The 14,565-nt window shown below is 32.1% G+C and overlaps 1 protein-coding gene across 1 annotated transcript in view; it reads right to left on the bottom strand.

The window, feature by feature from the left end:
* LOC135143289 (discoidin domain-containing receptor tyrosine kinase B) overlaps window positions 1–14,565 on the bottom strand; it is a 247,657-nt gene that overhangs the window by 104,232 nt on the left and 128,860 nt on the right. Inside the window, exon 4 of the mRNA XM_064075159.1 lies at window positions 1,402–1,633. Coding sequence (XP_063931229.1) covers window positions 1,402–1,633 — 232 coding nt within the window. The remainder of the gene's footprint in view (window positions 1–1,401; window positions 1,634–14,565) is intronic.

The raw sequence follows: 14,565 nt of genomic DNA, 5'->3' as shown, positions 1-14,565 counted from the left end.
ATGTCACAAAATAATAATAAAACACAAGTAAATTTATGCAAGTAAACAAATTAGTATTTCACATGAAAATGTTGATGGCTGTTATGTGAAAAATTTAGTATTCCTAAAAAAAATTATGTAAATTTCAAATTCCCCAAAGTACTTAATAACTGTTAGTGAAGCGTTGTTAAATTTTATTAATCAGTTTTAAAAGGTTAATAGCGACTCCCTACAAACTAAAATGAATAATGAAGATATAATTAAAAAATAGAATTTGCGATTAATATAGCAATAGTCTATTTACTAAGTATGTATATTTGTGAAAATGCCATTAAAAAGAAAACTTGGAGGAATCACGTCCGTCTGTCTATAGAACAACGAAAAGAAAGTTGCGATCTTGGATTTCAGATTCTTTTGATACACTTGTTAAGTTTTATTCGGCAAAAAGTTTCAGTCTTCACTCGACGCGAGTGAATTATGAAATAATAGATATTTGAAATTGACTCTGTGCCAGTTTAAAGAGAATTGCGTAAAAAAATAAGCCGTAAAAACGGAAACTGAATTAGTATTATTTTGTTTCAGCATGTCCCTACGCATAAAAAGTGGATTTTTGTTCAATTTTAGATGATACTAATTACTAATTCCTTCGTTTTGCACAAAACAGTTAAATAAAATGGAAATGATTTTCTTACATTATTTTCTATTTTTTCATCACAAGTATAAGCTTCTATTTTATTTCAAGATTTTGATTTACTTATTCCCGAACTAGTTTCTATCCACTGTTGCTTTGGTCACCCTTAGGGGAAGTTTTGTGATTACTTGTACAAAAATACCCTAAAGATAATCTCACTAACAGTAAATGGAAATTCGTTATATAATAAATAAAAAAAGTAATGTCAAAAATAAAAACTGTTTACACAAGCTCAATCAAATATTTGATTGTGATTAAATTTCTAACACTAAAGGCCTCGTTAAATATATGATTAAATGAATTATTAATTAATGAATTATTAATTTCAGTTAAAATATTGTATAAATTAGCCCTAAATGCCATAACTCAACGTAATTTATTTCAAATAATTAATTAGGAGTAATATTTAAATATTGCACAAACTGCCAATTTTTCGTTTGTCAGCTAACTAAAAACCACTAGTTACCAGCGAAGTACAAAATCTTGTAACAGTCGGTGTTTGTACTAACTATTTCTCAGGTTAACTATTGATGGAAAAATCGGCTAAAGTATCAGTCGATTGCCGCCTTAAATTAAATATCCTATTAAGTTTAAATGAAAGTTAAAATTGTTATTAAAATAACTCTAAAAAAACTACAACATATTTGCAGTTTTATAGTGTTTCAAGAAACAATGAAACTGATGATTTTACCGTAAATCTGTTTAGTTGGAAATTTGTTATTTTTGCTTACCTCTTTCCCAGCGCGGTTTTTCCATCTAATCCACTTTGTAAAATTTGGCCTCCAATATTCTATCATGTACTCTTCGGCATATTCTTGCCCTTGGCCATTCCCAAATCGTCCCTGAGTGCGGCAGCCTGTTATCACGTACAACTCTTCTAAGTTTATTTCCAAATATTCCTTGGCATCTCGAGACACCATTTGTCTTGGACACCAGGCGCCTCCGTTTTTGTCATTGCGAAGCCTGAGAAGAATAAACTTTATTAAAACGGCTCGGAATTTATTAATGGCGAATTTATTTCGAGCAAGATTATAACATTAATGAGGAGGTACAAATTAAAAACAAAAATTTTATTGGTAGGTGCAACAGATCGGACTTTTCGATAAATAATAAAAGTTTGAGGACTAATTTTGTTTTAGAAGTAAAAGTTAAATAAGAGGCATATTGTTGATAATTATGTTACTGACATAAATATGAATTTCTTAAATTAAATTGTTGTAGAAGAAATAAATCACGGAATGTGACATATAAATAAATACAAGCTCAAAAATATCAGTTGACTCTCTGATGTGTATGTTTTCCTTTTTTTTAAATTCACAGTAATATACATATTTTCCATGAATCTAATATTTTTTATCATGACAATGAGTACTTACAGAGAGTAATTAACTAATTATAATCATTTCATAAACTAAGAATTGAAAAACAAAACAAGGTATACACGCAGGCAACATAACAGACTAAATGAAAAAGTCGCAAAAAACTTAAATTTAACTTTTTTTGTCTTAATAGCAGTCTGCGATTGTTTTTTTGTGAACTTTGTTGTAAGATTTGTTATATTTGTTTTGAAAAACTCTTAACATAATTATTTTAATCGCGTTTTCAATACAATTCACAATAAAATGAGATGAAGGATCAATTCATGATAAAAAACGCTGCATCCTAGGAACAAATTCATAGTCAAGCCCAAGCTTTTATTCGAAAAATCTAACGATACTCATATTTACAATAATGCTTAATAGGTATACGACTGTCTCAAAAAACTTTTGTTTCGTTAGTTCATAATTGCGTCTACTATTGTCTGAAGATTGCATGAATAAGAAACGTTTTATTGAGTACGTCTTTTGCAAAGTGTCCTTTGTATGATATCCTTTTAGAAGAAAACTAGTAGGTATACGTCTGAGTCATTGTAAAGCTGCATTGAGAACTGTTATTCAGGCAAGTAATAATAATAACCACACCTAGTACAATTATATCCTTAAGTCTAAACACACTTGAAGACATTTATATAAAGTAATATTTTTAAATATTCCTTTGACATTTTCTCCTACAATTCACCAGTTCACATCATATAACAGACTTCAATCACGCCAAACTGTGGTTTTGCAATTTCAAGATTAAATTGTAATAAAATGTTTTTATTCAGTTTTTATTTTTTTCCGAAAATCTAGAGTAAAAAAATCAAAACGGGTGCATAAACCACAAGTGTAGGAATACATATGTATGTTATTTTATCATAAAATTTAGATAACATTCACTATGAAAAATATTGGGAGGACGTCACATGGTGGAGATGATCAAACAAACTTGGTTATCATTTTACACAATATTCCTAAAATAAACATACGGTTTGGCAACAATCGCTCTAGTAGTTGCGGAGATTATCTGTCTAATAAATATGAACACAGACGACAGACCGATCCGATTACAATACTTCTTTAGCTTATGCTAAAGTAAATAGAAATAAAACGAAAAACTCTCAAAGTTAAATAAACAAACCTCACTCAGCGGTACTGAAAATTGTACAATAATAAAATGGTTTTATTAAATAGGACAAGTCAATTTATAAAAACGACTTGAATATGAAATGCAAGTTTTGGCTGCTACAATATTTCAAAAGTTTACATAAGCAAAGAAAAGATTTAGATCTGAACGTACCTTTACCACTCGTACTACCTATTAGTTACAAAAATATATCCTTCTAAACGATGTTAGATTTGGCTCCAACTGCCGTTAAAAAAATAGGTTAACTTTCTGACTCAAAACATTTACGTATATATATATGTACTTACAAACCAGGTAGATCACGAACTCTTTCAAAGCGCTGCAGGACTCCAACTGAAGTAAACTTTTAATAAATTTAATCGATTCCATATTTCCGGGCAATCTTGGAGACTACTAAATGAATAATTTAGAAGGGGAGTTGCAGCAAAGTAGTTTTAACTGTTACACAGAAGTAGAGCGTAACTGAACATGTGCCCCCGTTAAATGAATTATTACTAAAAACTCGATCAGGAAAGCACAGCGGTCAATTTCGAACATAAATTGTAATTTTTATCGAAATTCAATTTGCCTAAGGAAGTTCACTGCTTGCCGCTAATTTTACTCAAATTTGCTCGACGAAATATATAAATATACCGGCAGAAACACCAAACAATTTATTTCCGACATTAAATCATTTCTAAAGAGAAGAAAAGGAAACGCATTAGAAAAGTTTGTTATTCTGGTTGCGACGGTTGAAGATTACGTTGTAACTAAACACCGGTTTATTTATGGATATTAGGTACTATAGTTTCATCTCGACATTTTATTCTGCCCTATATGCATACTACTTCAACAGGATATTTTATTGCAACCTTGACTGCAAAACGAACTGACCGTAATAAAAGTTCAGGACGAAAGCAATCAGATATCACACTGTGCGATACTTTATAACAAACGTGGCTTTTACAGCGCGTACGTATGTACACAGACACAATATCGATGCTCGATTCACGTTTTGCATTTGTGCTTTGAAGTTTTTTTATCCACCAATCGAACATCTGGACGGTGGTGCAATTGGAGAATTAGTGTGGAAACATAAAACCAGATAACGGTCCATAATTACTTTGTGATAGCCACCGAAAAAATACGGTCAACTACACGCTGCTTCCATCATTCACGGTTCCACTATTTTGCGGGATGAATGCATAGAATATGAAACTGCTGTCGCTCGGTTTTAACACAAATTTTTAACTGAACAGAGTTTTCGATGAACAAAATAAAGGAATAGCTAAAAATATTATAAAAAAAGCAGTTTCTTTACTGATCAAATCAAAAGCGGCTTATTTAACTTCTAAATTCTAGGAATACAATATTGTTGCTATTAGTGATACACTGTCTATCAAAATTTATATAGTTCCCCTATTTAATAAAACTCAACTTCAGACATGCAGCTTAGCATGCTGCTTGTGGTCTAATAACCCACTTCTGTCGGTCGATCAACATAATTTGTAATCGAGTGATCCTTGGAATTGAATCCGTATGTGAAGACTACGGCTATGGAACATAAGGTTGAGTATCTTTCAATCATTCACGCTTCAGTAGGTGGAATAATCTACCCAAGTACCAGTTGGCCATAAATCCCCGGATTCACCGAGGGCTCTCTTACAACATTTAGAACTACTAACTTGTGCGGCATCAAAAGATTATACCGACAGAAATTACAATTTTGATATTTTTTAATAATTTTGTTGTCCTGTTAGTTGTCAATTTATGATTGTGGTAGTGGAACATTCCTTCTTTAAAAAAATTATTGAACAATAGTGTTGCACAAATGGCGATACTTCCTAACGCGCGCTGAGGCCTCCTATGATACACTTGTTTTATTACACAAAATTTCTCCTAGCATACCAACCTTACATTCTACGGCCACAGTTTTCACTGAAACCCCGATAATATTATAAACCTAATATTTGAAATAAATACGACACAAATTCTAAAATCCTTCATAAACTGATCTTTAATTTTGCTTTAAAATTTACGTTTACACTGTTCATTTAGCAACTGCTACATGAAATGTCTGTTCTAACTTTTCTCGTTCTCTTGCTTGTTGTCATTCCATCGAGAAATAATCTCTACATTAAAAACAATTCTTTTTAGAACTTTATTTTCGTATTCAAAATGACATTTCCATTTGAGCAGAAAGCGTTTACCATGGAGTCGTAGTTTCGAAATGTATAGAAGGTATACGGCGTGTGGACGTACTCACTTCAAGCTTGGACTAAATTCCGGGAAGAATTTCCCAGCAACATTGTCAACTATGCCCAATTTTGCAACTCATTCAAACGATGTGTGGCAAAGTTTCAAGAAACCTCCTCTCTGTAAAGAAAAGACGAAAGTGGTAGGTCGAGAAATAACTCCATAAAATATTGAAAGTGTGGCAGATAATGGAGCAAACCCCTACAACATCCACGTGATATTTAGCGCAGCAAAAGGAATTATCCTATGGAACTTGGCGAGAAATTTCTCGAAAAGATTTAGCACAGCTTCCTTATCGAATATGCAAGAATTACGTGAAGCTTTTTTTCAGATAGAGTTGACCATTGTCAGTGGTTTTTAGATCCGTTTGATGACCGGCTGCTGGAAAAAACCTTTTTACAGATGACACCTGAGTCGTTTGAGTGACTACGTTAATTCTCAAAGTATGGCAGCATTGAAAATACATATCATCAAAAAATTGGTGTTGGAGTTGTAGTTAGTCCACGACTGATAATAGGGGTTTTATTCTTTGAAGCTTATGTTGGCTATAATAATTATCATGTGATTAACTGGCTTATTCAATGCAACCCTTATGAAGGTAACCTATACTAGGTATCAGCAAGAAATTTTGGCAGACTTATACCACAGAAGTATGTTATTCTCAACAAGATGAGACTACAGCGGGTTCGGCTAGGACCTCAATACGATAATAATTTTTGGATAATTTATTTATCGAATACTTGTCAATAATTTGGAGGAATAACCGAGAGGAAAGACATTTACTGTAATTTAATTTCATTATTTAATAAAACTAATTAATCTTGCAGCAATTTTCCGTGTAACTTCACATTGTTTTCATTAAAAATATTGTTAAAATGTATCCGCAATGTTTACTTTTAGGTTTGCTCTTTGTTAACATTTATCAGTGTGGTTTAATCAACGACACGCTAACTCCTTTCCAAGGACCCTTGATTACAAATTATGTATGTAAAAAAACCACATAATGATTTCTTTAAACAATTTAGAAAACATCAATGACTGATTCAGGAATGGAATATTAACGCAATTTTATCTATTCATCTCCTCCAAGAAGTTGAATACGTCATCACAAAATTGTGGAGTACTTAAAAGTCATGTTTACAATTTAATAAAATTTTGTAATTTAATTTAGAGACTATGTAATCAGCTCCATTAGAACCTTGATAACTTACTTTAATTATAAAAGTAAAGTACTTACCTGAAATTTTACATCGGCCTTACACAATTGAAGGCCCATAATGCGGTTTTTTTTTTTTGTAAATGTAATTTTCTAATGGCAGTATAAGATAAATCTAACATAAATAAATAGCGTATGTTCTTCTAAATTCACAGACATAATTTTGCTGTGTTTACAAAATTTCATGCGAATTCGTGGGCGGTTTCGTAGATAATAACATCTAGAACATATCATTAAGGTACGAGCAATATTACATTTTTCGGCTTGTTTTTTTTTTAATCAAGACATACTGAATTCTTCGAGACGTTGTTATAAATTTTATGAAAGGATGAATAAACGAAGTTCATTTAATGTTATTATTTTTCATAAACCGCTATTTTACCTTACCGAAATTTCAAAGAAGACTGTCTATGATACGCAAGCTTTAATGTAACCTGTAATTTTTTAAGTCAATCCATGTTAACGTAGTTATAGTCGAAAATAGGGGAAGATTATTACGCTGAAGGTAAAGGACCATTTTAGAGTTTTAGACTAAACATTGACTTCCTTGAATGTGACCCTGTTATTCCACAAGACTTTCTTTACCTATCGCTCGGGATGAAACTGAAGGAATTAAAAGTTTATCTGCTCTTTTAGATCCCTTGAAACTCAATAAAGAAAAAGAATTTTAGATTATCTTGATTCAATCTTTTGCTGGACATTACAATGAATCGTTACAAAGTAGTCGCAATGAGGTCGGTATAGATTTTCAGATATGCGATATGCTGTGTCACTCCTCTAAAATCGTTTCATAATTTTTTGGCATCTAATACGAATTCATATATTCACGCTCGCAACGAATAAAGTATAAAACGAATAATAAAGTAATAATTTTAATATGCATCAAACATTTATTTATACGGGCTAAATTTAGGGGACAAATGGAAATGTTTAAACGTACTTGTCAACGTCAAATTTGTATGTATATTCATCCCGAATGTGTCCCTGGGATGTTGGGAACGTCTACAATTAGTACTTTGGTCGTGTTCTTAAAAAAGGTCGTATATTACATTTTAATCAATACGAATTGTCGAACTAATCATAAACACAGCCAAACTTAAACTCTATAATATCTTAAATTTTATTGCCCTTTTATTTCCTACGGGATTTATCGGATCAACAAAAAAATAAATATATACTTAAAACTTGTATGTAGTGACAGAAGTAAGTAAAACTGTTTGTAAGATTTCGCTTAACGTTCTTATCTTGTTACCTTCGCCAAAAAAATTAGTGTTTCCTACTATCGGAAATCTAATCCAAAGTAAAAATGATTTCAAATACAGCGAATCTCAGAAAGATTGTAAAACTGAAAATTCAGTCCCTTAGTTCGCTTCAGTGGCGTAAGCGTTACTTGGATTGTGATCCCGAATAACTAAACTGGAAAATCGTAATCTTTGTAATTGGTTTATAGTGTGACTAAATCCTTAAGGGTGTAACAAAATGCCAATAGCTATTAAAGGTTGTCTACGTCAACTTCGCATGTACCTTTTCAAGTTTTGTCGATGTTTCACAAGTTTTACAATTAGAAAATGTTGCTATTGTAATACATAAAAGAGTAAAGTTTAACACTATCGTATAGATGATAAATCGCTAATCATTATTTGATAACGTCATCTCAAAATTGATATTGTGACAATCATACTTTTAAATGTTACGCATATTATGGGTTTTGGTAAATAAGTTACCATAAAAATATTAAACATTATTGGACAACCAACTAGTTATTTTGAAATTTTAGTAGGACTTAATGAATACAGAATGATAGATAATTAACTTTATAAAGTTAATATCTTCATCCGAAAAATGTAATAAATTAATGTTTGTTAGAAAATAGTGCCGAAATACAATGTTGTTTGTCCTTTAGACTTTTCAGTTATTTAGACTTCTTTATACAGCATCTCTCAAACAAATTAATTAATGAAACAATTTATTTTATCGATTAAATCAGATAGGGCTTACCGAATTTTCCAAAAATTTTGGAAACGCAGTCCATACACAGTAAATTAAATAAAGCTTAAGAGATTCGCAGTTATTTAATTTTGACTTATAGGAGTTACCTTAAACAATACGATTTGCAGAATTAAATTTTACAGTTTATCGAAAAAGAATACATTTTTTTAGAGAACAAATTTTTATCTATTCATCACTTTCAAAATATTGATGACATTTTAAAAGTTATGAGGTTGTTTATTTTTTATTGTTTATTGAGAAATGTGCTTGGTTGCTTGGAACGAGGTCCTGTTGGTATTTTACTAATATGATTTTAGTTTGTACATCTGCTTATAGCGATTGTTCAAAAATGATAAATGTTAGTTTACTTAGTTTACCTCAAATTCATAGAAATAAGTCTTTATTGAAGAATACGCTACATCATGCCTACAGAGTTGGTTGTGATTCAGGAACGAGGAAAGTTCTACATTAAAAACTTGACAGCAGTTTATTAGTAAAGTCAAAGTAAAGCTGAAGATTATTAAAAATACTTTCCGTATATTTTTTTAAATTTTTAAAGAGTACGGAACACCTACGCTGTAACAGTTGGAGTCAACGGCCTATGTATAATATAGTAATAAGCTTGCAATTTGCACTTTTATGATAATTTTATCATCTAGATAAGTTTAGACTTTATAAAGTGTATTCAAGTGTTCTCCCTATGTAATACTATATGCACAAGATGATTAAATTAATGAATACTTAACAAAGTTCTTAAAGTTGAAAACTAATTAAAAAGTCTGAGTGAATTCTAAATATTTTACGGAATATCAGTCTCTCTGGCCCTTCCAGATTCTCATTTAACTTAGCCTGTTGAAAAAACGTAACACACCTTAGTTGAAACATGACAGCATATCGTCATAAAACCAAAAACTGTACAGGTCGATAACTGACAAATGATGGCTGGTGCTTTATAGAACCGATATCACCTGCCATCAAAGAGCAAAATTCCGAAAGACTGCGTGGCTCTGCGAACAGGTACACCGTAAAATGTCAAAACGTTGATGGAGATCGGCTGGAATAACATTCCGTTAAAAGCATTTCCGGATCAACGACGACTTCGGCGTCGCTGGTTGGAAACTGCCAGTCGATATGGTAGCTATTCAATTTCCTAGAATATAAATTTTGTCGCGTCACGTTAAAACGATGGACCGTTCATGATCAACATATGTAAACGTAATAAATTTACAACGGAGCCTTGCGGTTATCATTCGTATAGTCCAACCACGCAATCGAACCCTAGTCGGTTGTGATGAATTAAACCCAATTTAACGATTATCAAATTTTAATGCACTGTAACAATAAAGTCCAGCATATTGCAGCCTAATGGACGACCGATAATTTAACTAGTGAACCCCCAATTTTCCCTTTATACCCGGCTATGCAGAATAATCACCTTGTCCCAAAAGTTCCCTACTAAGCCTTTAAAATCGTCTTTAAATGTTATGGGGCTCTACAGTGTAAGGCTGTTACGATGGGCCATTTGTTTGGTCTGCTTGATCTAGCTTATTAGAAACACAAAGTAGTTTAATTAATGTAAAGTTAGAGATAAATAAGTGAAGCTCTTTTCCGACACGTTACTATACAAGCAGGTTTATTTGTCTCATTTATTTAAGGACAAACATCTCGGGCGTAACAAACGTTATATCTACATAAAATTTATTTGAGGCGTGCTACTCGTAGAAATATAAACACTTACAACAAATACACAATAGTTTTTATTTCCCAAGCATAAACTAAAGAAGAGAATCACTTTGATGAGCATCTATCTAATTTTATGTTTCCTCGACTTTTCGCAGCTTGTAGAATCCAATACGTCCGTCTCTTCATTCAATCATCGCTCTGCTCGCCATTTTACTCTGAACTTTTCGGTGTAGGTAGGTTTTTAAAATTATCGTTAAGATGGCAAAATTCTGAGTACAATTTGTGACTACAATTTGTCTCCAAGCCAAAATATTAATGTCATCTTATACTTTGGTACAATTATTTCGCTTGAAATTATATTATGATATTACTTGATCTGCAGTCTAATCAGGTGTCTATATTTAATCATACTCTTCTTAACCTTTCTTACAATTTATCTTGGAACTTACATAACGAACCTTTTTGACATCTTGGAAAGACAGTACGTTTGATCCACAGATTATAGAACATCGACTTAAATTTATCTAGTCGTCACTTTCAAATTAAAAATTTGTTTCTGAGATTTGTTTTTATAATAACTCGTATAAAATAAAATAAAAATGAGAAAAACATGTCTGAGTTCAATATTGATTGTTTTAACAACATATTTTTATTATAATCCGGGATTAATATTTACAGCGGATGGCTGAAAAAATTAATGAATTAATCAGTTTTATTATTGATGAAATTAAAATTAAAATAAAAGTTCTCTTTAAATATGCAGCAAAACATGCTGCTCCCTGTGTGGTTTAATAATTTACCACAATTTTTTTTGACATACGTTACAAATTTATCCGAAGTATGAAGTTCGTAGAATCAAAATTTCCGATTTATATATACAATGGACTGCCGCAAAATTTTCAGTGAAAGGAAACAGATTACAGATGTTTTTGCCACAGAGCATTTTAATGATTTGTGATATTCGCACAAGTTATAGAATGCGCGATCCTAGTATACAGAGTGTTCATTTTATCTGTTCACGCCTGAATATTTCTGCATAGGCAACCCATTTTACGTTTCATAAACAGCTTTGATTAATTTTTATGTTTAAATACTAATGTAAGCATAGATAGCAATGATCAGAACCAAAATTATGACAAATTATTATTTTTGTCAGCCAAATATTTTCAATTGTTCGTTTCTACGCCAGGCAATATCCCAATAGAAGAACTCCCTCAAATCAAGCGTTTAGAAAACTTGAAAAAAATTTACGAGAATTTGGGCAATTCAAAAGTTAGAAGTCGAACTGTAACAAGACAGATTGCAAGACAAATGGAGATTAGTTTGGGTTCGGTTTTCAACATCTTAAAGGCAAACCGATTTCATCCATACCATATGACAATTGCCCAACATTTAACAGAACGCGATTTTATCCGACGGTTAGGGTTTTGCGAATTCGTGAGGGCTCAATTACGAGACAATCAAGTTTTTACTTCTCGAGCGTAAGCAAAGGAAGTATTGTAATCGAGTCCGTCGGCCGACTCTCTACTTTTACGTTTCCTCGACCTATCGTGACCCCTAGAAGACGAAGAAATAGGTCTCCGTCTGTCTGTCCGTCTGTTCGTCTGTCTGTCTGTCGTCCTGGATTTTTATTAAACAGATAATCTCCGAAAGTACTGGACCGATTGTTGTAAAATTTTATATTTATATTAGGAATATCATGTAGATAGTAAAACGCTAACAAAAATTTGACTAATCATCCCCACCAATAATGTGATGACTTTACTTACTTCAAAATTGTACATAGTAAATAGGTTTTAAATTGTCTAAAATAACATAGTCCTATACATGTAGTTTATGACTTTTTACCCGAAACGTCCAGATTTTTGAAAAAAAAAAATTATGAAACAACACTTTGCAATTTAAATTGGAATCTGCAAAACTGAATACTCTGAAATCTTACAGATGATTTACAGTTATAATAAGCATGATAAATTTTTAAGCAAAATATATTTACTCATCCCCTCCAAAAAGTGTATGACGGCAGCCCAAAATCTAAAATGTACAAAACATGATGAGTCTGTACTTGTGATTTATCATTCCATTCATACTTTTCGGGTGATTCAAAAAAAGCAATGAATGCGTGAATTTATTTTACTGATTTAATCAGGAACTACAAAATCGAATGCTTTGAAATCCTGGAGATGTTTTAAAGTTATCATCATGGCCGACTAGTATAAAGATTATGGCCTGTCAAGAGGTACCATAAGTGTTGCCATCTATTAATAATTACACTTAATAATTTAGCAAAATTTTAATTTGATTTGACATTATGAGACTTCAAAAACGTGTAATGGTCGTTTGTTTCGGTATGAATACCTTTGTGCCTTTCAAAAAGTGTTAATAATTCTTTTGTCGTTTTTGAATTATTAATAGATGGCAGCACGTATGGTACCTTTGGACAGGCCATAATCTTTATACTAGTCAGCCATGGTTATCATAAGCATGGTAAATTTTTAGTCGAAATGTGTTTGCTCATCCCTCGTAAAAAATTGATGACGTCACCTCAAAATTTTGCTGAATAAATCCTATCTTAAATGTGCAAAATATGATGAGTCAATACTTGTGATTTATAACTGCATTAATATTTTTAAATTTGCTTATACGAGGTGTCTGAAAAAATCAATGACCGAGTCAATATTTTATTGATTAAATCAGGAATTGCAAAACTGAATACTTTGAAATCTTGCAGATGTTTTGAAGTTATTGTAAGAATGGTAACTTTTTAATCAAAATGTATCTGTTTATCAACCCCTAAAAGTTAGTTACGTCATCTCAAAATTTTGCCGAATAAATTCTTTCGGAAATATGCAAAATATGATGAGACTATACTTGTAATTTATCATTGCATTTATATTTATTAGATTTACTTATACAGGATGACTCAAAAAAATGATAAAAATTGTGCAAAATATATATATTGTACTTATTATTGGCATGAATAGATTAATTTATTTTATTGATGAAATCAAGAACGATTCACTCCATTTTTCCCAAAATTTGGGGCGGGGAGGGATATAATACGTTATTATTAGTATTACTGCACCAACCTAAGTTGAAATACGTGTTATTGCAAAAATGATGATTTACGTCATCACAAAATTTTTTAAAAGTAAAAACATATTTGAAACATACGCGTAGACATACATTACATATTTGTAGGGGTTTTCATAAAAAATAAATAAAATCGGCAAAGTCAAATTTTATAATTTTTCGAAAATGTTTCATTATACTTCAGGAGCGAGGGAAGTTCTGTCGGAACAATTTTTAACCAATTTTTAGTATCATTACAATACTGCACCCATTTTATTGATACAGGCTGACTGCGAAATACATATGCAAAAAAAATGGGGAATAGCGCACAATATGATTATGTCACTGGCAAAAATTCACGGTCCTAAGTGGTAGCAGTGTCTAGAAAAAATTATTTGAAATTAAATGTAAATTGTTATACGCGCCGCTGGTAATGTTTCGTGACCTACATAATTACCGCAATGAATGGGCAGGGGACTCGGAGTAAGAACCAAAAAAGTAACTTTATCAGGCACTTTTTTAATCGCAACGTGAAAAACACGAAAAGGGCCACTCATTATCAAGCGGTCGTTGAAATCGGTGTATGGTCCAGTTTTCCAATGCAGAGTGTGTCGATATGGTAATTTGTGTGCGCGAACATTTGCATCAGTGGTACAGCATCTCCGAGATCATGGTACCTTCAAACTCAAACTCACGATCGTGGTCGTGATGGGGCAGAAAGAAAAATTTGGATTTTCGCAGCTTGTAGTGCATCCTACATTAAAAGAACACGGTCACATCCATACCATGTTAACAAAGTGCACGGTTTGGAGCCCGCTGATTGTCCACGTTGTGTAACTCACTTTGTGTCCGATGAAACTCCACATAGTCGTCAACAAGTACGATTTCAAGAGACGGTTTTCGAGAAACGTGTATTGGTTGGATGAAACAATTCGTTTGTGGAAATCAACAATGTCCAGTAATTACCGAAGAGCTTCAACAAGTGAAAGTGGCAGCCGCTACTCCGGTGTTTTTTTACCTATCAACAAACCTCTTGCGACGCTCTGACGCTTGTATTGCTAGTCAACGACAACATTTTCAACATTTCTTGTAAAAAGGTAGTAACATTCTAAGTTGCTCTTATTTCTGTTCCAATAAACAATATAAAATCGTTGTGACAAGGACCAAACATACGTCAGAATCAAAATTACCAAAA

This window comes from Zophobas morio, unplaced genomic scaffold (assembly GCF_036711695.1).
Source record: "Zophobas morio isolate AGI-343-1 ecotype UQ-CSIRO unplaced genomic scaffold, CSIRO_AGI_Zmor_V1 ptg000058l, whole genome shotgun sequence".
Classification (NCBI taxonomy): Eukaryota; Metazoa; Arthropoda; class Insecta; order Coleoptera; family Tenebrionidae; genus Zophobas; species Zophobas morio.
Note: the sequence above shows the minus strand (reverse complement) of the source record. Positions and strands in the feature narration are given on the sequence as shown.